General features: G+C 43.1%; 1 protein-coding gene across 6 annotated transcripts in view; it reads right to left on the reverse strand.

Moving 5' to 3' along the window:
* Positions 1-4,768: 4,768 nt before the first annotated feature.
* nexn (nexilin (F actin binding protein)) overlaps positions 4,769-26,193 on the reverse strand; it is a 95,133-nt gene continuing 73,708 nt past the window's right edge. For 4 of the 6 annotated variants that reach the window (XM_072273329.1, XM_072273324.1, XM_072273326.1 and 1 more), the window contains 7 exons: positions 22,970-23,167; positions 19,530-19,598; positions 15,114-15,317; positions 11,163-11,384; positions 7,363-7,548; positions 5,645-6,011; positions 4,769-5,512 (listed from right to left, as the gene is read on the reverse strand). In XM_072273329.1, the coding sequence (XP_072129430.1) occupies positions 5,499-5,512; positions 5,645-6,011; positions 7,363-7,548; positions 11,163-11,384; positions 15,114-15,317; positions 19,530-19,598; positions 22,970-23,167 (1,260 nt within the window). In that variant the 3' untranslated portion in view covers positions 4,769-5,498. Of the gene's footprint in view, positions 5,513-5,633; positions 6,012-7,362; positions 7,549-11,162; positions 11,385-15,113; positions 15,318-19,529; positions 19,599-22,969; positions 23,168-26,193 lie in introns of those variants that run through there. The other 2 variants (XM_072273327.1, XM_072273328.1) reach the window with 2 other exon arrangements.

Genomic DNA, 26,193 nt, shown 5'->3' on the forward strand with positions numbered 1-26,193 from the left:
ATTTTTGCATAGCAGGGGAGGGTTTGTGGGGAAAAGGCAGATGGAGCCAAGTCCATAACTAGATCAGCCGTGAGCTTATTGAATGGCAGAGCAGGTTTAATGGACCAGATGGCCAACTCCTACTTCTCATGTTCTTCAATGACTTATACAATGCAATAGTTTTGTCTTTTTCTCTCTAACCACACAGGGTTTTTCTTTATTTGTTAGTTCAGTGTCTGATCTGCTGAATGAAATAGTAGCATAGTTATAAATGTCATTTTTGATCATCGTTGGTCCTTGATGCACGGCACTGAAACAGTTTTCGAAGTGGCCTCATTGTGGCAGTAGAGGCCATGGACCGACACGTCAGATTGGGAATGGGACGTGGAATTAAAATCAAAATTCCCACCTGGTGTAGTAGACAGAGTGAAGGCACCCAAAAGTTCACGGTTTCATGTACCAAGTCTCATTCATGAATCTGTGCTTGCTGACTTACACTGGCTCCAATTAAGTAGTTCCTGAATTTCAGAAGTTTTAATTTTCAACTCCATCCATTACCTTGCCCATCCCTTACTTTTCTGCTTCACAACCATATTGCTGGACCTGCTTCAGCATTTTGCTCATCCACTGGTGACTAAGGGCTTAAGCTCTGGAATTTCTTCCCAAAGTCCACCCACATTGCTATATATCTCCTTCTCTAAGACTCTTCTGAGAACTTACTTTACAGTTTGACCAAATGCTTGGTCATCTGCCTGTATATCTACTTGCTTGGCAGCAGTTTTTTGAAAATATTTTCCTTTAAGTCCTTTTGCTATGCAGTGGCTGGGTGCTACATGAACTAATCCGAGCAAGCATGTAATGTTGAGCCTTTATAAACATAGAACATAGAAAAGTACAGCACAGTACAGGTCCTTCGGCCCACATTGTTGTGTCAACCCTCAAACCCTGCCTCCCATATAAGCCCCCACCTTAAATTCCTCCATATACCTGTCTAGCAGTCTCTTAAATTTCACTAGTGTATCTGCCTCCACCACTGACTCAGGCAGTGTATTCCACGCACCAACCACTCTGAGTAAAAAAAACCTTCCTCTAATATCCCCCTTGAACTTCCCACCCCTTACCTTAAAGCTATGTCCCCTTGTATTGAGCAGTGGTGCCCTGGGGAAGAGGCACTGGCTATCTACTCTATCTATTCCTCTTATTATCTTGTATATCTCTACCATGTCTCCTCTCATCCTCCTTCTCTCCAAAGAGTAAAGCCCTAGCTCCCTTAATCTCCGACCATAATCTATACTCTCTAAACCAGGCAGCATCCTGGTAAATCTCCTCTGTACCCTTTCCAATGCTTCCACATCCTTCATATAGTGAGGCGACCAGAACTGGACAGAGTACTGCAAGTGTGGCCTAACCAGAGTTTTATAGAGCTGCATCATTACCCGCAACTCTTAAACTCTATCCCTCGACTTATGAAAGCTAACACTCCATAAGCTTTCTTAACTACCCTATCTACCTGCGAGGCAACTTTCAGGGATCTGTGGACATAGAAACATAGAAAATAGGTGCAGGAGTAGGCCATTCTGCCCTTCGAGCCTGCAGCGCCATTCAGTACGATCATGGCTGATCATCCAACTCTGAACCCTGTACCTGCCTTCTCTCCATACCCCCTGATCCCCGTAGCCACAAGGGCCATATCTAACTCCCTCTTAAATATAGCCAATGAACTGGCCTCAACTGTTTCCTGTGGCAGAGAATTCCACAGATTCACCACTCTGTGTGAAGAAGTTTTTCCTCATCTCGGTCCTAAAAGGCTTCCCCTTTATCCTCAAACTGTGGACCCTCGTTCTGGACTTCCCCAACATCAGGAACAATCTTCCTACATCTAGCCTGTCCAATCCCTTCAAAATTTTATATGTTTCAATAAGATCCCCCCTCAATCTTCTTGTACCCCCAGATCCCTCTGCTCCTCCACACTACCAAGTATCCTGCCATTTACTTTGTACTCTGCCTTGGATTTTGTCCTTCCAAAGTGTACCACCTCACACTTCTCTGGGTTCAACTCCATCTGCCACTTCTCAGCCCACTTCTACAACCTATCAATGTCACTCTGCAATCTTCAACAATGCTCTATACTATCTACAACACCACCAACCTTTGTGTTGTCTGCAAACTTGCCAACCCACCCTTCTACCCCCACATCCAGGTCATTAATAAAAATCACAAAAAGTAGAGGTCCCAGAACAGATCCTTGTGGGACACCACTAGTTACAATCCTCCAATCTGAATGTACTCCCTCCACCACCACCCTCTGCTTTCTGCAGGCAAGCTAATCCTGAATCCACCTGGCCAGACTTCCCTGGATCCCATGCCTTCTAACTTTCTGAATAAGCCTACCATGTGGAACCTTGTCAAATGCCTTACCAAAACCCATTTTAATCGCATCCACTGCACTACCCTCATCTATATGCCTGGTCACCTCCTCAAAAAACTCTATCAGGCTTGTTAGACACGATCGGCCCTTCACAAAGCCATGCTGACTGTCCCTGATCAGACCATGATTCTCTAAATGCCCATAGATCCTATCTCTAAGAATCTTTTCCAACAGTTTTCCCACCACAGACGTAAGGCTCACTGGTCTATAATTACCTGGACTATCCCTACTACCTTTTTTGAACAAGGGGACAACATTTGCCTCCCTCCAATCCTCCGGTACCATTCCCGTAGACAACGAGGACATAAAGATCCTAGCCGGAGGCTCAGCAGTATCTTCCCTCCCCTTGTGGAGCAGCCTGGGGAATGTCCCGTCAGGCCCTGGGGACTTATCTGTCCTAATATATTTTAATAACTCCAACACCTCTTCTGCCTTAATATTAACATGCTCCAGAACATCAACCTCATTCATATTGTCCTCACTGCCATCAAGTTCCCTCTCATTGGTGAATACCAAAGAGAAGTATTCATTGAGGACCTCGCTCACTTCCACAGCCTCCAGGCATATCTTCCCACCTTTATCTCTAATCAGTCCTACCTTCACTCCTGTCATCCTTTTGTTTTTCACATAATTGAAGAATGCCTTGGAGTTTTCCTTTACCCTACTCACCAAGGCCTTCTCATGCCCCCTTCTTGCTCTTCTCAGCCCCTTATTAAGCTCCATTCTTGCTATCCTATATTCCTCAATAGACCCATCTGATCTTTGCTTCCTAAACCTCATGTATGCTGCCATCTTCCACCTGACTAGATTTTCCACCTCACTTGTCACCCATGGTTCCTTCACCCTACCATTCTTTATCTTCCTCACCAAGACAAATTTATCCCTAACATCCTGCAAGAGATCGCTAAACATCGACCACATGTCCATAGTACATTTCCCTGCAAAAACATCATACCAATTCACACCCGCAAGCTCTAGCCTTATAGCCTCATAATTTGCCCATCCCCAATTAAAAATTTTCCTATCCTCTCTCATTCTATCCTTTTCCATGATAATGCTAAAGACCAGGGAACGGTGGTCACTGTCCCCCAGATGCTCACCCACTGAGAGATCTGTGACCTGACCCGGTTCATTACCTATTAATAGATCTAGTATGGCATTCCCCCGGTCGGCCTGTCCACATACTGTGACAGGAATTCATGCTGGACACACTTAACGAACTCTGCCCCATCTAAACCCTTGGAACTAATCAGGTGCCAATCAAAATTAGGGAAGTTTAAGTCACCCATGATAACAACCCTGTTATTTTTGCACCTTTCCAAAATCTGCCTCCCAATCTGCTCCTTGGTATCTCTGCTGCTACCAGGGGGCCTATAGAATACCCCCAATAGAGTAACTGCTCCCTTCCTGTTCCTGACTTCCACCCGTACTGACTCAAAAGAGGATCCTACTACATTACCCACCCTTTCTGTAGCTGTAATAGTGTCCCTTACCAGTAATGCCACCTCTCCACCCCTTTTCCCCTCTCTCTATCCCTTTTAAAGCACTGAAATCCGGGAATATTGAGAATCCATTCCTGCCCTGGTGCCAGCCAAGTCTCTGTAATGGCCACTACATCATAATAAAGCATTGGTGAGGCCTCATTTGGAGCATTGTGAGCAGTTTTGGGCCCCTTATCCAAGTAAGGATGTGCTGAAATTGGAGAGGCTTTAAAGGAGATTCATGGAAATGATTCCAGGATTGAAAGGCTTGTCATATGAAGAGTGTTTGATGGCTCTGGGCCTCCACTCACAGGAATTCAGAAGAACGAGGGGTGATCCAATTGAAACCTACCAAATGGTGAAAGGTTTCCTCGATGGAGTGGATGTGGAGAGGATGTTTCTTATGGTGGGGAAGCCTAGAACCAAAGGACATAGTCTCAGAATAGAGGATGTCCTTTTAGAATGGAGAGGAGGAGAAATTTCTTAACCAAATGGTGGTGAACCTGTGGAATTCTCTGCCACAGGCAGCTGTGGAGGCCATGTCTTTAGGTATATTTAAGGTAGAGGTTGATAAGTTCTTGATTAGTCTGGGCATGAAGGGATATGAGGAGAAGTTAGGAGATCAGGGCTGAGAGGGAAATGGGTCAGCCATGATGAAATGGTGGAGCAGACTCAATGGGCCAAATGGCCCAATTCTGCTCCTATACTTTATGATCTGGAAACGGGTCACTTATGGTTTTAGGTTAGTGCTTATTCTGTTGATCCTGTTAGAAAACAAGTCAGTACCTATTCGATTCATGATGAAATGCACCACATTAGGAAATACCATTTCTACAAAATCGCTCATTTCTGAAGCCAAGGAAGGAAAATAAACACAGCATTTTGTTTGAAAGTTAATTTTTTAAATGGTATCAGAAAATTCCATACATTTGAGCAGAAGTTAAACAGTTTACAAAAGAGTACATCTGCATGAAGGATATTTGAGAGTCACAAATTGTCTGACATTCGGTAGGTATTGCCTCCCCTGTCCCTTTATTGCAAGAGGGAACATCTGTCCATAAGGCTTTGTGGTAATTTTTTTTTTTTTTTTAAAACAGTAATTTTACAAAAAATCCTTTTTTCTGTATATGGAGAAACCAATGTCCACAATTGAATATACCAGTGAGTTCTTTCAATGCTGTATTTAACTAAAAATATTATTTCATGCCATTTCTAAGTTGGCTTTCACAATGGATAGTTCCGGCTGGGTTCGTAAATCAGTTGGCCCAACTAAGAGTTTTGGTAAATAGGATAACAATGGATTACAGTTCTTTAAAAAGTTTATAGACTCAAGACTGATAAGTGGGTGCCACTTAACAACATTACAGATATAATGCATCTGGTAAATAAGAATATCACAAGAAATTTTTAAAAGATTAAAATTGACCAAATAAAACCAGAAGGTAAACATCATGCATTTTCCGTAGTCTATACGTAACCGTTAAAGGAATGACGATCAACACAACAGTAATTTTTCCAAGGGCAATAGGATTTGACTTATTTTTGGCCCCATTCAGTAGGAAAAGATGGATGTAGTAAAGGTTGAGGACAGGAAGGAAATCCCAGGAGATTTAGAAGTCATCAGCTAGAAAAGAATCAAGGAAGGGAATTAGTTGATATTGAAAAATAGTAGCAGAAGGTAAGTGTAGAATTTTGTGTGTGTGGATGAGTTTGCAAATTTACTTTCAGAGAAGTAGTGCACAAGTTTAACTCTTACTTTCAATGGTGAGAATACAGGTGCTTGCAGCTGTTCCTCTGGTGTTGACAGCCTTACACATGTATTCTCCTTCATCTTCAGGAAAGGTCTCGGGCAGGTAAAGGCAGTACGTTTCTCCCCTCTCAATGTATTGATAATCCTCGCAGTCCTGTAGCATTTCTCCCTCGAACCACCACGTGATCTCCGGTGCGGGTTCGCCCAATATTTTCACAGTGAACCTTACTGGCTCACCGTCCACAACCGATGTGTTCTTGAGAGGTTTCTTGAACCACGGAGCTCCAGATCGAATGAGTTCATCCACATCATCTTCACAGGTTGATCCATTGACGATACTTCCTTCCTCTTCCTCCTCCTCTTCATCTCCTTTCTACAAACACATTAGGAGATAACTTCTTTAATTTAATGTTTTGGGTCATCCTGCACAAATTTATTGTTTGAGTTTTTAAACCCAGTGTTAAAAATTAAGCCTCCCTTAATCTTGAGGTGTTCTGAAATATATCAAATCATTAATTTTTCTTGATTACAATGAAGGTAGCTGAGGAACAAAATGGATTGTTAATTCTGTGCTTTGCACATAAAACCATAATTGTTTGTGCATTCAACTGAATTTGATCCATGAAAAATTTCTATTTGAGTTTATAAACTAGCTATACAAGATCTTGTGGAGATCCCAGTTGGAGTACTGTGTTCAATTCTGGTCATCTCACTCCAGGAAGGATGTGGATACTATAGAGAGAATGCAGAGGAGATTTACAAGGATGTTGCCTGGAATGGAGGGCATACTTTATGAGAATAGGTTGAGCCTTTTCTCCTTGGAGTGACAGACGGTGAGAGGTGACCTGATAAAGGTCTATAAAATGATGAGGGGCATTGATTGTGTGGATAGCCAGAGGCTTTTTCCCAGGGCTGAAATGGCCAACACGAAGAGGCATAGTTTTAAGGTTCTTGGAAATAGGTACCGAGGGGATGTCAGAGGTAAGTTTTTCCACAGAGTGGTGGGTGCATGGAATGCACTGCCGGCGGTGGTGGAAGCGGATACAATAGGGTCTTTTAAGAGCCTCTTAGGTACATGGAACTTAGAAAAATAGAGGACTATGCGCTAGGGAAATTCTAGGCAGTCTCTAGAGTAGGTTACATGTCCAGCAGAATATTGTGGGCCGTAGGGCCTGTATCGTGTTGTAGATTTCTATGTTCTATGTTTATCTATCTTACCCTATAATACAACTGAACTATTGAACTCATAGTTTTTGTGATAACAAGTTTTCTATTGTGACTATTCTGGATAAAAGTTTTATTCTGAATTTCTGGAAGACTATAAGACATAGGAGCAGAATTAGGCCATTCAGCCCATCAAGTCTGCTCTGCCATTCCATCATGGCTGATGTATTATTCCTCTCAACCCCATTCTCCTGCCATCTCCCCGTAACCTTTGACACCCTTACTAATCTGAAACCTATCAATCTCCAGTTTAAATAAACCCAATGATTAGGCCTCCTCTCCATGTCCACTCTGTCTACTTATTTCAGCTTGATTTATTCGTGATTCAGTTGTGTTTTGGCTTTCCCAATAAACAGAAACATTTCAAATCACACCATCCTATCAAGAATCTTGCAAGAACTTGAACTATTCTGTTACAGAGAGCAGCCAAAAGCTTTTATCTTTCATTCTGCAGGATGTTAAATCTGAATTATTTCTTTTGGAAATTACATGCGATATACCTTTTGCAAGGCTGCATCTATTTCCTTCTGCTCAAATTGCATCCGCTGACGTTTCTGTTCTTCGATTCTTCTCCTTTCCTCGTCCTCTCTGGCTTTAGCCATTTGCTCAAAGCGTGCTCGCATGTCCACCTTGTGAGTAAATGGAGGACTGTTTCGCTTGGGCTCCTTTACTTCCTCTGTTTCATCCTGCAAAGTATGAAATATTATTGAATCAGTATTTTGTGCTACAAAGGACTCAAACTTTTGCTTGAACTATTTGTCCAAAGTGAACCTGCATATCAACCCTCAGAGACAGGCACATGGATGATGGAGAAATGGAGGGCTATGTAGGAGGGAAGGGGTAGATTGATCTTCGGGTGGGTTAAAAAGTCAGCACAACATTGTAGATCAAAGGACCTGGACTGTGCCATAACATTGAATGTTCTGTGTTTCATAGACACTGCCTGAGTTCCTCCAGCATTTTGTGTGTGTTATATAGTATTAACATTACTCAATGTAATGAACTGAGAAAAAGGTGTTTAGCAGGATATATAATCATATTTCTTGGGAAACAGAAACATAATAGAGTTCAGTGTGGGACTAGAGAAGCTTTTACAGTAAATGTCAGGGAAGATGAAGACGTGAAAGATAACTAAAAACACAGAGTCTGCTCTGGGCCAACCTGGAGATGGCAGTTCAATCTTCTGTTCATTTATAATTAGGTATCGGGAATCATGCTGAAGAACTATCACTTTCAGTATATGAAATTGACACAAGGCTTTTCACGAGATTCATGTCCAAAGCTCCTTACCGTTAATATAGCATTTTTCTATCAGACAGTAGAAAATGGCTGTGTAGGAGGGAAGAGTTAGATTGATCTTAGAGTAGGTTAAAAGGTCGGCACAACATCATGGGTCGAACTAGTTCTATGTTCCAACTAAAAACAATTATCTTGAGTTCCTTTTGATTTTCTATATTGCCCTGCGAGCATGAAGAAAATGTTATCTTAAGATCAGCTTTATTTGTCAAATGTATGTCAAAACACAATGAAATGTCTTGCTTGCATCAATGGCCAACAGAGTCTGAATATATGGTGGGGCAGTCTGTATGTGTCACCATGATTCCAGTGTCAACGTGGCATGCCCTCAACTTACCAACCCACTGTGAGGCCTCTGTCAGTCAGGGTCAACCATGGACGTTGAGTCCTGGCCATCTAGGTACGCAAGCAAGGGCAATACAATATGGAGAGCAACCTGTTGCACATGTAGCAAGCTCCACTTTTCCACCCATCTGATGAGCCCAAAGAAACATAAGAGACCGATACAGTCTGGCACCAGCAGTGTCACAGGATTGCCAGTCAGCGTTAAACTCAATGTAGAACTGTCCGAAGGACTCCAGCTCCAGATTTTTCCTTTGAGGTTTACTCCCAAAGTCTTCCCCATGAGTGTGTCTAACCACAAGGCAGAGGAGATTTGAGATCAGAGTTTTCCTTCTCCTAGATGAGCTGCCAACCATGGCTGATGAGCCCCATCTGCCCGAAATGACTGGTTTTAAGGCACCAGTAACCACCTTTGCCCCTTCTCTTGTTCCTAACTCCAGTGCCTTTGGAACCTGGAGGAAATCCACGTGGTCACAGAGAAGAACTTACAAACTCTTTACAGACAGTGGTGGGAATTGAACCCCGGTCACTGGCACTGTACATCGTTCCACCATGCCACCTGTTCAATATACTCAAATCATCATCCTGGATTAGTTTTGTCTGGAAATCTGGAAAATCCACTATTCTGAACTTGCTGGGAGCATTTTCCTTTTGAAGAATTAAGCTGAGAAGCAGCTGCCCATGGATAGGCAGTGAAGAAATCAATTAGGCAATTGGTGAGGAACAGCAAGAGAACTAAATTTCAGCTTGTGCAATTTGTTTTATGATATCATAGTACATTTCCAGTGCATTATCTACTTTAAACTGTCTTCAGATGGGAGTTGCAGCTGCAATATTAAGCAAACAGAATCAGGTGTGGCAGCAGCATATTGTAATACGTTATTGTGAATTACCATATATTATATATTTAATTTAACTTTTAACATATATTAGTGCTAAAAAAAAGTAGTGAGGTAGTGTTCATGGGTTCGTGGTCCATTCAGAAATCAGATGGCAGAGGGGAAGAAGCTGTTCCTGAATCATTGATTGTGTGTCTTTAGGCTCCTGTACTTCCTCCCTGATGGCAGCAATGAGAAGAGGACATGTCCTGTGTGATGGTGGTCCTTGGAGATGGATGCTGCATTTTTGAGGCATTGCTCCTTGAAGATGTCCTTAATGCTGGGGAGGCTAGTGCTTTCGATGGAGCTAACTGAGCTTTCAACTTTCTGCAGCTTACTTCGATCCTGCGCGGTGCCCCCCAACCCCCATACTAGATGGCAATGCGGCCAGCTAGAATGCTTTCCATGGTACATCCTAAAATGTTGAGTGTGTGCCTTCAGCCTCCTGTACCATCACCCTGATGGTAACAATGAGAAGAGAATGTGCTCTGGGTGGTGAGGGTCCTTAATGATGGATGCCACCTTCCTGGGTCATCACCTATTGAAGATGTCCTTGATGGTGGTTAATGCCCACGATGGAGCTGGCTGAGTCAACAATCCTCTGATCCTGTGCGTTGGCACCTCCACATCAGACATTAACACAGTCAGCATGCTTTCCACCGTATGCAAGTATAAATTTTCTCTTTGGGTGGTACTGTATCTGGAATGTACTGCCAGAGGATGTGGAATCAGATGCAGTTACTATGGTTAGAAAGCATTTAGACAGTCATCTAAATAGACAAGGCAAAGGATATAGACCCAATGCAGGGAAATGATATTAATGTAAATGGACAAAAGGGTTAGCATGACATAGTGGGCTGAATGGCCCATTTCTGTACTGTTCAACTCCACAACTTGAATTGAATGATAATTCCCCACCTGCCAAATGGGATGTGAACTTGTTCCTAATTTGTCCATTCTTATGGAGTACAAGTGCAAGTTCACAGTCAGATTGAGTTCTGTATAGTCAGAGGATCAAGGGTTATGGGGAAAAGGCAGGTAGGTGGAGCTGAGTCCACAGCCAGATCAGCTCTGCATGTGACCGCAAGAAACTGTAGAGAGCTGTGGACACTGCTCAGCACATCACAGGAACCTGTACTCCCCCCGGGACTCAGTTTATAATTCTGGTGGCCTCAGTAAAGCAGCCAGCAGAATCAAAGACCCCACCCACCTTCTCCCCTCTTCCATCAGGCAGAAAATACAAAAGCCAGAAAGCACTTACCACCAGGCTCAAGAGTAGCTTCTATCCCACTGTTATCAGACTTTTGAATGGACCTCTTGTATGATGAGATGGACTATTGACCTCACAATCTATCTTGTTATGATCTTGCATTTTATCATTTACCTGCACTGCACTTTTTCCAGTAGTTTTTACACTTTAATCTGCATTGTTATATCTTGTTCTACCTCAATGCACTGGGTAATGATTTCATCTGTATGAAGAGTATGCAAGACAAGCTTTTCACTGTATTGTGGTACACGTGACAATAATAAACCAATTCTAATTCCCAAAACAGTGGGGGCTAATTCTGTAGACCTAAAACATTTGTGCAAGGTCAGTTTTGAATAGATCGGGTGTTATTACATAAACCATTTTTAAACTCAGCAGTAAAATTTACACAGGAAATAAATGAAATATTCAGCTGATCTCCCGCTTTCCTCCTGACAGTGAACAGAATTAAAAATATTTCTAGATGCAAAGGTTCTTATCGTGAAATCAGTTTGCCCCAGAGAGTGAAGGCTACCTCTCTGAATCGCTCCGACTCCCTTTCCTTTATTTCTAGATCTTCTGCTCTCCTTCTGGCCCTCTCATCTTCCACTTTCTTCTGTATTTCTTCTTCTGACAACTTGCCAATCTTTTCAAATTTGGACTTCAAATTCTTGGCCTGAATAGAGCCCGTTCTTTTCAGATTCTTCAGCTCTTCATACTCTGTACTGATAATCTCAGTTGTTTCATTGATTTCATCCTGAGGGGAAAAAAAAATCAGAAGGATGAATTTATGAGTTGTGATTGCTATGTCTGATTGCATAGAGCGCAGAAATAGGCCCTTCAGCTCATCTATGGTGCCCATCTAAGCTAATCCCATTTGGCCCACATCTCTCTACACCTTTCCTATCCATGTACCTGTCTAAGCATCTTAAATGTTGTTAATGTACCTGCTGGGTTGTGAGGTGGAGATACAGCTCTACCAAAGGAGGTGTAAGGCACTCCTTACCTCCACTAGCCTGTAGGTCACCCTTGGGAAAGGTGTAGCACCTGTTCAGCACCCCCTAATCAGGGTCACATGAAGCCATGGGAGCAGGTGGTGGATGGTCGCATGAGCTCTGGTGCACGTCACAAATCCTGGTAATGCAGCCACTGATGCCAGGCGGACAGTCTCCGAAGAGTATTGCTAATGGCTGGGGTCACCCTCTTGTAAAGATACTGCCCAGAAGGTGGCTATGGTAAGCCACTTCTGCAGGAAAAATTTGCCAAGAACAATCATGCTCCTGGAAAGACCATGTTCGCCCATCTCAAACAACAGGGCACATAGATGATGATGAATGTATCTCACACGACCACTTCCTCCAAAAGCTCATTCCTGATATGGACCATTCACTGGGTAGAAAACATTGCCCCTCAGGTTCTTCTTGGGCCTCTCCCTTTGGACCCTAAACCTGTCCTCAAGTTCTTGATTCCCCAGCCCTGACCTTCACTATAACATTTCATCTTTAATATTCTTTAGATGTCAGCTATGATGAAAGGTCAGGTGGTGAATCTGTGGAATTCATTGCCACAGACAACTGTGGAGCCCAAGTCATTAGGTATAATTAAGGTGGAAGTTAATAGGTTCTTAATAAGTCGAGGCATCAAAGGTTACGGGGAGAAGGCAGGGCAATAGGGGTGAGAGGAATAATAATTAGTCATAATGGAATGGCAGAGCAAACTCAGTGGGTTGAATGGCCAAATTCTGCTCCTGTGTCTTATGGTCTCAAACTAAAATCAGAATTGCACACAGCTCACATAGAACATGGGTGCTGAAGCTCGACGCTGCAAAAGAGTTACCTCACCCTCTGTATACACAGCGCAAGTGGGGTAAAGATAGTGGTGGGGGGTGGATAAGTAGTGTAAGAGTAATGAAAACTTTGAGGGTGGGACGCTAGCGTATTGGTTAGCACAATGCTTTACATCATAGGCATCTTGGGTTCAATTCTCGCCACTGCCTGTAAGGAGTTTGTACGTTCTCTAATCCATGTCTGTATGTTCCTATTCCATGCTGTATCTCAATAAATAAAAGCAAATGGCTGCAGTCTACCATCACTGCACAGCTTGTATGTGTCCATAGAACGGTACAGCGCCGTACAGGCCCTTCAGCCCACAATGTTGTGCCGACCCTTAAACCCTGCCTCCCATATAACCCCCACCTTAAATTCCTCCATATACCTGTCTAGTAGTCCCTTAAATTTCACTAGTGTATCTGCCTCTACCATTGACTCAGGCAGTGCATCCCATGCACCAACCACTCTCTGAGTAAAAAACCTTCCTCTAATATCCCCCTTGAACTTCCCACCCCTTACCTTAAAGCTATGTCCCCTTGTATTGAGCAGTGGTGCCCTGGGGAAGAGGCAGCAAGACAAAGAAGCAGGAAAAATTGTTGCAGATACTACCGACCCTGCAAACCAAACCGTCTTTTCCAAAAGTTCCCTTCTGGAAACAGTTATCGGGCGATTTAAAAAAATGGTGTCAAGTTAGGAAAAGGGGAAGTACAATGAGATCTTGGTGTCCTTGTTCATCAGTCACTGAAAGTAAGCGTGCAGGTACAGCAGGCAGGAAGAAAGCTAATGGCATGTTGGCCTTCATAACAAGGGGAGTTGAGTATAGGAGCAAAGAGGTCCTTCTGCAGTTGTACAGGGCCCTGGTGAGACCACACCTGGAGTATTGTGTGCAGTTTTGGTCTCCAAATTTGAGGAAGGACATTCTAGCTATTGAGGGAGTGCAGCGGAGGTTCACGAGGTTAATTCCCAGGATGGCGGCACTGTCATATGTTGAAAGATTGGAGCGACTGGGCTTGTATACACTGGAATTTAGAAGGATGAGAGGGGATCTGATTGAAACATACAAGATTATTAAAGGATTGGACACATTAGAGGCAGGAAACATTTTCCCGATTTTGGGGGAGTCCAGAACCAGAGGCCACAGTTTGAGAATAAAGGGTAGGCCATTTAGAACAGAGTTGAGGAAAAACTTTTTCACCCAGAGAGTTGTGGATCTGCGGAATGCTCTGCCTCAGAAGGCAGTGGAGGTCAATTCTCTGGATGCTTTCAAGAAAGAGTTAGATAGAGCTCTTAATGATAGCAGAGTATAGGGATATGGGGAGAAGGCAGGAATGGGGCACTGATTGTGGATGATCAGCCATGATCACAGTGAATGGAGGTGCTGGCTCGAAGGGCCAAATGGCCTGCTCCTGCACTCTTTGTCTATTATGCACTGAATTGCACTGTAAACACTTTAATCCACTGTTTATATTGTAAATACATGCTGGTATTTATGTAGTTATGTGCATTTTATTCCATATCTGTACTTTAACCTCTATTAGTTCATAGGTTAATTTATTATCCAAGTATACAACTCTGAAATCCTTCTTCTCCAGGTAACCATGAAACCAAAAAAGGCAGCACCATCATCAACCCCCAAACCCCCTCCACCTGCACAGAAAAATGAGAAAGATCAGGCAAAAACAGAGAATAGAAAAGAAACTACAAGACCAATAAAAGTCTATAGTCCAAGTCCACATCCAAAATGCAAAAAAAAACCTGGGCAACATTCTCTGAACACCATTCCCTGGGCACAGCAGCAAGTTAACAATAAACTTGAATTAGTTTTTTAAAAATACAAGTTTATTTTATGTGTTTTAATTTTTATAATTATTCAGTGTTGTTTTAGTTGCATCAATGAACCACAGCAAATTCCTAGTACATTTAGTTTTAGAGATCATAGTGATAGTCATACTTTATTGATCCCGGGGGAAATTGTTTTTCGTTACAGTTGCACCATAAATAATTTAATAGTAAGAAAACCATAAATAGTAATATGTAACTATTACATATACAGCATTGTAGAGGCCCCTCTGGCTCAGTGAGCCAGCACCACCTGATTACACCCATGTGACTAATTAGTCTACTAACCCATAATTCTTTGGAATGTGGGAAATAAAATCAGAGCACCCAGAGGAAACCCATGCAGTCATGGGGAGAGTGCATATGCCAAACAAAGTGCATCTTTGATCCATTTATGCAAGTGCAAACTTTATCCAAAACCCCCGTCGTGGTTTGGAGGCTTGTGTGCCTCAATGACCCGGGGAGCTATGGTGGCTGGAGTCAGGGCTTTATACTTTGGCTCTTGGTAGGGTCACCTATGACAAACAGGTCAAAGGTTAAAGACAAGGCAAGACTAAGAGTGGACTATTGCTCAGGGCTAACAATCTTGACTGATCAAAAAAAAAGTTACAGAAACAGCGATGAAGAATCCTTCTACTTCTGAATAAAACGGTATTCCTGAGTCTCCACCCAGGATTTGCATGGTTTACAGTGATGAAAACCAAGAGGGAGCCACTGACACAATGAAGGAAGCCCTGAACACTGCCAAAGGTGGAGTACTTTCACTACTGCCCTAAATGCCAATGGCGTAAAGGGCAGAAGGCTAAGACTTTACGCACCTCTCCCATCTCCTGCCGCAGCTGCTCAAATTCCTGTTTCTCCTGTTCTAGCTTCTGCCGTCGCTCCTCTTCAGATCGCCGTTTCTCTTCCTCCATCCTCTGCTTCAAAAGCTCCTCAAAGTTGATTTCCAGTTTGCGTGGACAATGCACATCATCAGAACCAGAGGCTGCTTTCGCAGAGTTGGTTGGTTCATCATCGAGTAACTATTTTGGGAGAGGAGGGTAGGCAGTGGGGTAAAGACAGTCTATGTTAAAATTTCATCCCTTGACCACACGTCAAATATTTATTCTCCAGGAGAAAGCATTTTACCCTGTCAACCCCGAGGCAAACTCTTGTTTGACATCTAGTGAGGGCAGTTGCTCAAGTAGTACACAGAGTGACCAGATGACCTCTATGTAAAGATTAAATATTCCCCATCACCATCCTTTACATGAATGGAACCAGTTGCATTGATGTATAGCCTCATGGACGCCAGGCATTCTTCTGTACACTCTCCAAGTTCAAAGTAAATTTATGATCAAAATACATATACGTCACCATATACAACCCTGAGATTCATTTTCTTTCAGGCATTCATAGCAGAACAAAGAAGTACAATTGAATCAATGAAAAACTACACGAAACAAAGACTGCAGACAAATACAAACTGTGCATTTAAAAACAAATAATTAAAAAAAATAATGCTGAGATCATCAAAGTGAGTTCATAGGTTGTGGAATCAGTTCAGTGTTGAGGTGAGTGAAGTCATCCACACTGATTCAGGAACCTGATGGTTGAGGGATAATAACTGTTCCTGAACCTGGTGGTGGCTTCAGGAAGGAGATCAAGTTCCTGTGCCTCCTTCCTGAAGTAGCAGTGTGAAAATGGCTTGGCCTTGATGGTGGGGTTTTTGATAATTGATGCTGCTTTCTTGTGTCAGCATTCCTTATAGATCTGCTCAATGGTTTGACTGTGATTGACTGCACTGCATCCACCATTTTTGCAGGCTTTTCCATTCTAGAGCATTGCTGTCTCCATACTAGGCTGTGATGCAACCAGTCAGAATACTCTCCACTGTGTATCTATAGAAATTTGTCAAAGTTTTAGATAAATCTATGCAAACTTCTAAGAAAATAGAGGCTCTGTCATGCCTTCTTTATAATACATGCTGGTCCTAGATCCTCTGAAATGATAATGCCAAGGAGTTTAAAGTTACCAACACTCTCCACCCACATATCCATTCATGGTCAAATACCTGGAGTTTATTCAACTGCCATTGGGCATCCATTATTATTTGTGCCAAACATGCATTTCCAGTGTGAACCTACCAAATCACTTACTTGTTCATGGTTTGTGGCCATCACAGGTAGGACCATTAATATGCAATGCAAATTGTCTTCTGCTCCAGGTGGCTTGAATGGCCATTTCAGAGGGTAATTAAGGGCCAATCAGTTTGGTGGGTTGCAGTTGCACATGTTTTATAACTTGTATGATTGTTATACATGTATAACGATTACACACCAGTCTGAGGCTTTATCAGACATTGGACAGGCCTTGCTTGCAGTATTGGGAGCATTTTGTAGTTATTATAGCAGAACTAATGTGCTGGCATTGGAGAGAGTACAAGTTCAATTCTAGGAGAATGATTCTGGGAATGAAAGGGTTAACACAGAGCGATTGATAGCTCTGGGTCTGTACTTGCTGGAGTTTAGAAGAATGAGAGGGGGATCTCATTGAAAATGATTGAATATTAAAAGGCCTAGATGAAGTAGACGTGGAGAGGGCGTTTTCCATCGTGGTGTAGGCTAGGACCAGAGGCCACAGTCTCAGAATAGGACATCCCTTTAGAACAGTGATGAGGAGGAATTTATTTAGCCAGCCGGTAGTGAATCTGTGGAATTTATTGCTACAGACAGCTGTGGAGGCCAAGTCATTCAGTATATTTAAAGCGGAGGTTGATAGGTCCTTCATCAGTAAGGACATCAAAGGGCATGGGGCGAAGGCAGGAGAATAGGGTTGAGAGGGTTAATAAATCAGCCATGATGAAATGGCGGAGAAGGCTGAATTGTCTAATTTTGCCCTTGTCTCTTTATGGTCTTATGTCAGACTGAATATAGAGATTGGCTTTAGGAACCATGCAGTGAAATGAGTCGTCTGCATCAACGACCAACACAATCTGATAATGGGTTTGGGGCAGCCCACCTAGGGTTGCCACGTTTCTGCTGCCACCATAGCATGCCCAGAACTTACTAATGCCAACCCGTACTGAAGGTCTTTGGAACACATGAGGATACCAGAGCATCTGGAGGAAACACACATGGTCACAGCAGAACGTACAAACGCCTCACAGAGTGTGGCAGGAATTGAACCCCGATTGCAGTCGCTGGTACTGTAAAGTGTTACGTTAACTGCTATGCTACTGAATTGTTCAAACTGAACCTAGATGACAGCTTCTGCACCATGAAAGGTATTAAAGTCTGAGTAATTTTTAACACTGTTTTTGCTCATGACTAATGATACCAATTGTTTACTGCAATACATTTTGATAACTTAATTAGCATTTTATTTATTTATTGATACAGTGCAGTAACAGGTCCTTCTAGCCTAATAAGCCTGTGCTGCCCAATTACACCCATGTTCCGGATACTCCAGTTTCCTTCCCGTACACCTTCGGACTGTGGGAGGAAACCAGAGCACCCAGAGGAAACCCATGTGGTCACTGGCAGAACATACAAACTCCATACAGGCAGTGGCGGGAATTGAACCTGTGTCGCTGACAATTAAAGCCTTATGTTAAATGCTATGCTACCGGGCCACCTTATTTTATAATCCTAATTTGATGATTTAGATTTGAATTTACCAGATCTGAATTCTAGATCTTTGCTTGAACCTCTGAATTCTAATCTCTAGTCCAATAATTTACCAGCAATTCTGCAGAATCATGTTGATTTCACTGTTTCAGCAGCACTGCTGAGATCCGTAAAAGTGTTTGGATATTTCCACAATATGGAAATCCACCCTTACAGAATTCACAATATCACACACAGTACCAAATAAAATCCGCACTTGCCAAATTGGTGTGGAAAAGAAAGTAAATTAATTTTCTTTTAACTCATGTTTCTTGGCTTTTGTAGATGACATGGGTTGTGTTATAGAAAGTGTTGATATAGGTCATTCTCTAGGAATAATGCAGGGGCTTCCAGAATAGTCCATGGGACAGGGTTTGTGGGAGTGACTGGAGAAAAACTCTCTAGAATACTTTTTACTCTTGTCCGGACCTCACAAGATTTCTGAATGATCTACTTATCCATGAACACTACCCCACTATTTTGCTATCTTTCTGCACTATTTTTATATATATTTATTTTAACTTATAGTCATTTTTATGTATTGCACTGTACTGCTGCCACAAACAACGCATTTCACAACGTACGCCCAGTAGCCACTTTATTAGGTACCTCCTGTCCCTAATAAAGTGGCCACTAAGTGAACGTTCATGGTCTTCTGCTGCGGTAGCCCATTCATTTCAAGGTTCAACATGTTGTGCGTTCAGAGATGCTCTGCTGCACACCACTATTGCAATGCATGGTTTTTTTGAGTTTGTGTCGCCTTCCTGTCAGCTTGAACCAGTGTAGCCATTCTCCTCTGACCTCTCTCATTAACAAGGTGTTTTTGCCCTCAGAACTGCCACTCACTGGATGTTCTTTTTTGTTCTTCACACCATTCTCTGTAAACTCTAAAGACTGTTGTGCATGAAAATCCCAGGAGATCAGCAGTTTCTGAGTTACTCAAACCACCCCGTCTGGCACCAACAATCATTTCATGGTCGAAGTCGCTTAGGTTGCATTTCTTCCCCATTCTGCTGTTTGGTCTGAACAGCAACTGAACCTCTTGACCATGTATGCATGCTTTTATGCATTGAGCTGCTGACACATGGTTGGTTGATGAGCTTTTTGCATTAATAAGCAGGTGTACAGGTGTACCTAATAAAGTGGGCAGAGAGTGTATGTCAGCGATACTAAACCTGATTCAGATTCCACCTTTTACACTGATGTATGTATCTCTGGAGATACTGTGGCTGTGGGGAGAGGGTGCTGAGGAAGCAGGATTCAAAAGCATCTGGTCACAATGTTTTCATCATGCTTAAGGAGCAGGTTTGCTGCCCATCGTCACCATGCATTCCACAAGCCCATGTATAGGCACTGATGATTACAACAGTTTGCCTTTGGGTCCTCCACCTGTGGATTTCCAATAGGTCCAAAGCACAGACAGAACAGACTTTGCAGTTAGTTGAAGCTCAAACTGTATTAATCAAAAAGATAGTGGCATTTACCTTGTGTAGAAGTGAGCTAGGCTAAAAGAAACATGGTGAGTGTTTTTCCATTAAACATATTTGGTTACACAATATTTGTACTTTTTAATGAATTATGCCTTACTTCGTTAGGTCCATAATCCTCCTTGTCTGAACTTGAAAGCTCCTTCAGAGTGCTATCCTGGTCTGGACTCTTAAAAAATAATTGGGACATTGGATAACTTCAACAGTTAAAAAAAAAAATCACTTCAGTAAAGGAGCCACCAATGTCAAAGGAGTTACAATTTGTGGTCGAAATAAAGATAGTCACTGAAGAGAAAGCATGAAGTCCCAAACCTCAACATTTGACAACAGTTCCTTCCCCACTGCCATCAGGTTCTTCAACCAATGATGAAATAGATTCTTGACCTCACAGTATACCTGATCACGACCTTGTGCCTTACTGTTTGCCTGCACTGTACTTTCTCTGTAACTGCGACACTTTATTCGGCATTGAGCTTATTCTCTTTACCCTTGTACTACCTCAATATACTGTGGTACTGACTTGATCAGTATGCAAGTTTTCACTCTACCTGTGACGATAATATACCAATTTATCAACCTGAAAAGCCCTAGCACTACTTTTTCCCTCCCCCTTTCCTCTTCTATTCTCCACTCTGGCCTCTTACCTCTTCTCACCTGCCGCTGGTGCCCCTCCTCCTATGGTCCACTCCCCTCTCCCATCAGATTCCTTCTTCTCTGGCCCTTTACCCTTCCCACCCAACTGGCTTCACTTGTCACCTTTTGGCTAGCCTCCTTCCACTCCCCCCACCTTCTTATTCCGTCATCTTCCCCTTTCCTTTCCCATCCCAAAGAAGGGTCTTGGCCCAGAACACCAACTGATTATTCATTTCCATAGATGCTGCCTGACCTGCTGAGTTTCTCCAGCATTTTGTGTGTGTGGCTTTGGATTTCCAGCATCTGCAGACTTTCTCCTGTTTACTTTAGAGATGCAGCATGATAACAGGTCCTTCGGCCCAATGAGCCTGTAGTGCCCAGTTATCGTTATGTGACCAATTAACCTGCTGGCTTAAGAAATTCCTCCTCTTCTCTGTTTGAAAAGGACATCCCTGTAATTCTGAAGCTGTACCCTTTGGCCCTAGACTCTCCAACTTATAGAAAACACCTTCCCCACATCCACTCTATCTAAGCTTTTCAAGATTTAATACGTTTCAATGAGATCCTTCCTCCCCCATTCTTCTAAGCTCCAGTGAATACAGGCCCAGAGCCATCAAACTCTCACGTGTTAAACCTTTCATTCCCAGGATGACTCTCGTGAACCTCCTCTGAAACCACTCCAATACTAGCATACCCTTTCTTGGACAAGGGGCCCAAAACTGCTCACAATACTCCTGGTTTGTCCAATGCTTTACCAAAGTCTCAGCAGTTATACCATTCAATTAGATAATGCCTTTCTGTATCTTGCCTTCTGCATATATTTTACCTAACAAGGAAATGCATGCATTTCAACCTTTTGATTTTGCTGAAAGGAGTCATACGTGTTTAGATTCCCACTCCCCACATATGCATGCAGGAACGTTTCATAACACCAGGCTCATGTTAAGCATTTTCTCCTTTATTATGCACCAGGACTTACACTGTGAGTGGTAGGGCAATGGCGAGTGTGGTAGAACAGAGGAATCTGCGAATACAGATCCATAATTCCTTAAAAGTGGCATCACAGATAGATAGGGTTGTAAAGAGAGATTTTGGCATATTGGCCTTCATAATTCAGGGCACCAAGTACAGGAGATGTGATGTTACGGTGAAATTTAATAAGATGTTGGTGAGGCCTAATTTGGAGTATTGCATGCATTTCTAGTCATCTACCTACAGGATAGATAAGATAGAGGCAGGAAAGTGGGATAGATAAGATAGAGGCAAGAAAGTTGTTTCCACTGGTAGGTGAGACTAGAACTAGAGGACATAGCCTCAAGATTTGGGGGAATAGATTTAGGACAGAGTTGAGGAGAGCTACTTTTCCCAGAGAGTGGTGAATCTGTGGATTTCTCTGCCCAGTGAAGCAGTGGAGGCTACCTCAGTAGGTATATTTAAGACAAGGTTGGATAGATTTTTGCATAGTAGGGGACTTAAGGGTTATGGGGAAAAGGCAGGTAGGTGGCCAGATTAGCCACCATCTTATTGAATGGCAGAGCAGGCTCGATGAGCCAGATGGCCTACTCCTGCTCCTATTTATGTTATGTTCTTATGAAAGGTATCAATAAGATTGAAAAAGAGCAGAGAAAAATTTACAAGGAAATTGCTAGGACCTGAGGACCTGAGTTTTAGGGAAAAGTTGAATAGGCTAGGACTTTACTCCCTGGAGCATAGGAAAAAGCGGAGAGATTTGAAAGAGGTACATAAAATTATGAAGGATATAGATAGGGTAAATACAAGCAGGATTTTTCCACAGAGGTCATGGTTTAAGGATGCAAGGTGAAATGTTTAAGGTAGGAGGTCCCAACGAGGAGTCCTCGGTTAATGGTAGGGGTCAATGGCATTACAAAGGTTGGCAATCCCTGGTTTAAGGGAAACACGAGGGGAAATCCTCCACTCAGAGGGAGTGAGAAGTGGTGGATGCAGGCTCAATTGGAATGTTTAAGAGAAGCTTGGATAGGTACATGGCTGGGAGGGATATGGAGGGCTATGGTCCGAGTGCAGGTTGATGGGGCTAGGCAGAAGACCACGTGGGCTGAAGGGCCTGTTTCCATGCTGTAGCGCTCTAGGTCTCCGAGACTCTATAATCACTGTCAGTGCTTTCATTGATATGGATGCAATGAGTGGATCAGCATAGAACACCAAATAGGATTATGTCCACTGGAAAGAGGGTAGAAAAGATATGCAAAAGTCAGGGTTATAAGGAGAGGTTAAGCAGGCTTGGACTTTATTCACCAGAGTATAGGAGATGGAGAGGTGATTTTATACAGGTGTATAAAATCACGAGCAGCAACAGTTAACATGAATGCACAGATGCAACAGATTCTGCAGAAGCTGGAAATCCAGAGCAACACACACAAAATGCTGGAGGAACTCAGCAGATCAGACGGCATCTATGGAGAGGAACAAACAATCAACGTTTTGGGCTGATATCCTGAAAGGGAACAAAAGCCGGAATAAGTTATGGGGAGGGGGAGGAGTACAAAGCTAGCAGGCGATAGGCAGGAGCAGGTGAGGGGGAAGGTGAGAGAGTGGGGGAGGAATGAAGTGGAGAGGCATAGGTTTAAGGCGGGAGGGGAGAGATTTAATTGGAGTATGAGGGAAACTATTTTCACTCAGGGAGTGGTCAGTATATGGAATGAGATGCCAGAGGAAGTGGTTGAGACAGGAACATTAACAATATTTAGAAGATACTTGTACAGGTACAGTAAATGGTTTGGAATGATTTAGATGAATATGAGCCAAATGGAAATCTTGGTCAGCATGGACCAGATGGGCCGAAGGGCCTGTGTCACTGCGGTAGGACTAAGTAACAATTCTGTAGACCTCAGCAGAAAAGGGGAAGGCTCTGTGATGTGGGACACCCACCATGCTTCTGCGAGCTTCGGCAAACTGTTTCCGCTCTTCCTCCAAGCGCCTGCGAGCCTCCTCTTCCGCCCTGCGCTGCTCCTCCTTGCGCCGCTGGCGCTCCAGCTCCTCAAAACTTAGCTTCAGCTTCCCCGGCCGGGCAGGGTCCTTCAGAGCCACACTGGGATCGGGCTGATCATCTTCATCTTCGGCTAGAGACTGAGTACAATAGTCCATCGATTAGAACATTCACCAAGCTACACAAAACACTCTCTATTTAATTCTCTAATTTAGCATCCATGTTTCTCCTCCGTGAATGAAACCTTCCAAAATAGGGTTATGATGGCATTATGGAGGTATAGGAGACTGCAGATGCTGTGATCAGGAGCAATACAAAACTGTTCAACGTTCTGTGGTCAGTTATTACTAGCTTGAGGAGCTCAGCAGATTGAGTGGCATCTGTGGGAGGGAAAATGAAGAGTTGACGTTTCAGGTCAGGAGCCATCATAGAACAGGCCTTTTGGCTTAGGTTTTAACCTACTCTAAGATCAATCTAACCCATCCCTCCTACATAACTCTCCATCTTTCTATCATCCACGTGCCAACCAAGAGTCTCTTAAATATCCCTAATGTGTCTAAATCTACAACCGCCCTTGGCCTGGCATTCCACACACCACTCACTGTATATAAATTCCCCCAATACTTTCCTTCAATCAACTCAAGATCACACCCCCTGGTATTAGCCATTTCTGCCCTGGGGAAAAAGTCTCTGGCGATCTACTCGACCTATGCCTCTCATCATCTTGTACAATTCTAACAAGTTGTCTCCTCCAAGAGGACCACAATTTTTTTGTCATTTGGAGGCCTGCATTCCTCAATGATCTGGAGATCTACGTTGGTTGGAGTTAGGGCTTTGTGTAGTCCTCCAGGTTTGGGGGTTCAGCTCAGGGCTAACAACCCTGACTGGTAAAACAAAACAAAAAAGAAGAATCCTTCTATATCTGAGTGCAACAGTATTCCGAGTCTCTACCCAGAACTTGCATGACTTAAAGTAGTGAAACCCAAGCTACGGACACGATGAAGGAAACCCTGAACACTGCTGGAGATGGAGGACCTCATCGTTGCTCTAAACGCCAGTGATGTAATAGGTAGAAAGTACCAAGCTGCCCCTCATCCTCCTTCACGCCGAAGCGAAAAGCCTGAACTCCCTCAACCTATCCTCATAATTCATGCTCTCTAGTCCAGGCAGTATCCTGGTAAATCTCCTCTGCAACCTCTTTAAAACTTCCACATCCTTCCTATAATAAGTCGACCAGAACTGAACACAAATCACCAATTGTGATCCAACCAGAGTTTTATAGAACTGTTTTATAGACCTTAGAGTTTATCCGTGGGACATCACAGTGGTGTAGTGGTTAGCTACTATGCTCTTAGAGCACCAGCAACCCAGATTCAATTCCCACAGCTGTCTGTACCTTCTCCCCATGACTGCATGGGTTTCCTCCAGGTGCTCTGGTTTCCTCCCACAGTCCAAAGATGTACCAGTTAGCAGGTTAATTGGTCACAAGCGTGTAATTTGGCAGCGTGAGATCATTGGGCGGAAGGGACTTTACTGTGCTGAATCTCGAAATAAATAAATTAATTTAATTAAGCAAATCGATCAGGACAATATGCATCGTTTGTGAGGCCATGGTAGTTTGTTACATTTCTTGTATCACAGTCCTCATTTCATAAGGACTCCAACTGTCTATCAAAATAGATATTGTATTTCTTTGTTCTACTGTGAACACCTGCAAGAGAATGAATCTTAGGGTATATCACATGGTGACATTTAAGCACTTCAATAATAAATTTACTTTGAACTTTGCTTCAGCAGCACTCTAAAATCATTTCACAGCTCAAAGCATGGTTATAAATATAATTCATTCTTTTAAATAAAGTTAAATATCATTTGGCCTTAATTTTGGGCAGATTTATTTCACGATATTTGGAGATTCAGCAGAGTAACCGGCCCTTTGAACCCACACCACCCAATTACACCACGTGACCGGTTACTAACCCGTACGTCTTTGGAATGATGGGAGGAAACCCACACAGTCGTAGGAAGAACACACAAACTCCTTACAGACAGCAATGAGAATCAACCAGCTCCATCATGGGCACCAGTCTCCCCAGGATTGAGGACATCTTCCAAAAGCAATGCCTCAAGGCGGCCACATCCATCATTAGGGACTGCTGTCACCCGAAGACATGCCCTCTTCTCATTGCTATCATCAGGGAGGAGGGACAGAAACCTGAAGACACACTCAATGATTCAGGAACAGCTTCTTCCCCTCTGTCATCAGATTTCTGAATGGATAATGAACCCATGAACACTACCTCACTGTTTTTACTCTTTATTTACACTAGATTTTAAAAAATTTAACTTGTATATATTTTGTTTCTTATTGTAATCTATAGGGTTTTTATGTATGACATTGTCCTGCTGCTGCAAAACAAATTGCACGATATATGTCAGTGATATTAAACCTGATTCTGATTTGTCATTGTAAATTGTCCTGGGATTAGGCTAGTGTAAAATAGGTAGGTTGCTGGCGGGTGGGGGGGGGTGCAGCTCGTTGGGCCAGAAGGGTCTGTTCTGTACTGGATGGATGGATAAAAGAAATAATTACGAGGAGAAACAAGAGAAAATCTGCAGATGCTAGTAATCCAAGCAACACACACAAAATGGAGGACTGTGCTCAGTTCTGGTCGCCTCACTACAAGAAGGATGTTGGAGACCATAGAAAGGGTGCAGAGGAGCTTTACAAGGATGTTGCCTGGATTGGGGAGCATGCCTTATGAGAATAGGTTGAGTGAATTCAGCCTTTTCTCCTTGGAGCGATGGAGGATGAGAGGTGACCTGATGGAGGTGTACAAGATAATGAGTGTGGATAGTCAGAGGCTTTTTCTCAAGGTTGAAATGGCTAGCACAAGAGGGCATAGATTTAAGGTGCTTGGAAGTAGGTACAGAGGAGATGTCAGGGGTAAGTTTTTTATACAGAGAGTGGTGAGTGCGTGGAATGAGCTGCCGGCGGCGATGGTGGAGGTGGAAACGATAGGGTCTTTTAAGAGACCCCTGGATAGGTACATGGAGCTTAGAAAAATAGAGAGCTATGGGTAACTCTAGGTAATTTCTAAGGTAGGGACATTTTCGGCACAGCTTTGTAGACCGAAGGGCCTGTATTGTGCTGTAGGTTTTCTAT

Source organism: Mobula birostris, chromosome 12 (assembly GCF_030028105.1).
Source record: "Mobula birostris isolate sMobBir1 chromosome 12, sMobBir1.hap1, whole genome shotgun sequence".
Taxonomy (NCBI): domain Eukaryota; kingdom Metazoa; phylum Chordata; class Chondrichthyes; order Myliobatiformes; family Myliobatidae; genus Mobula; species Mobula birostris.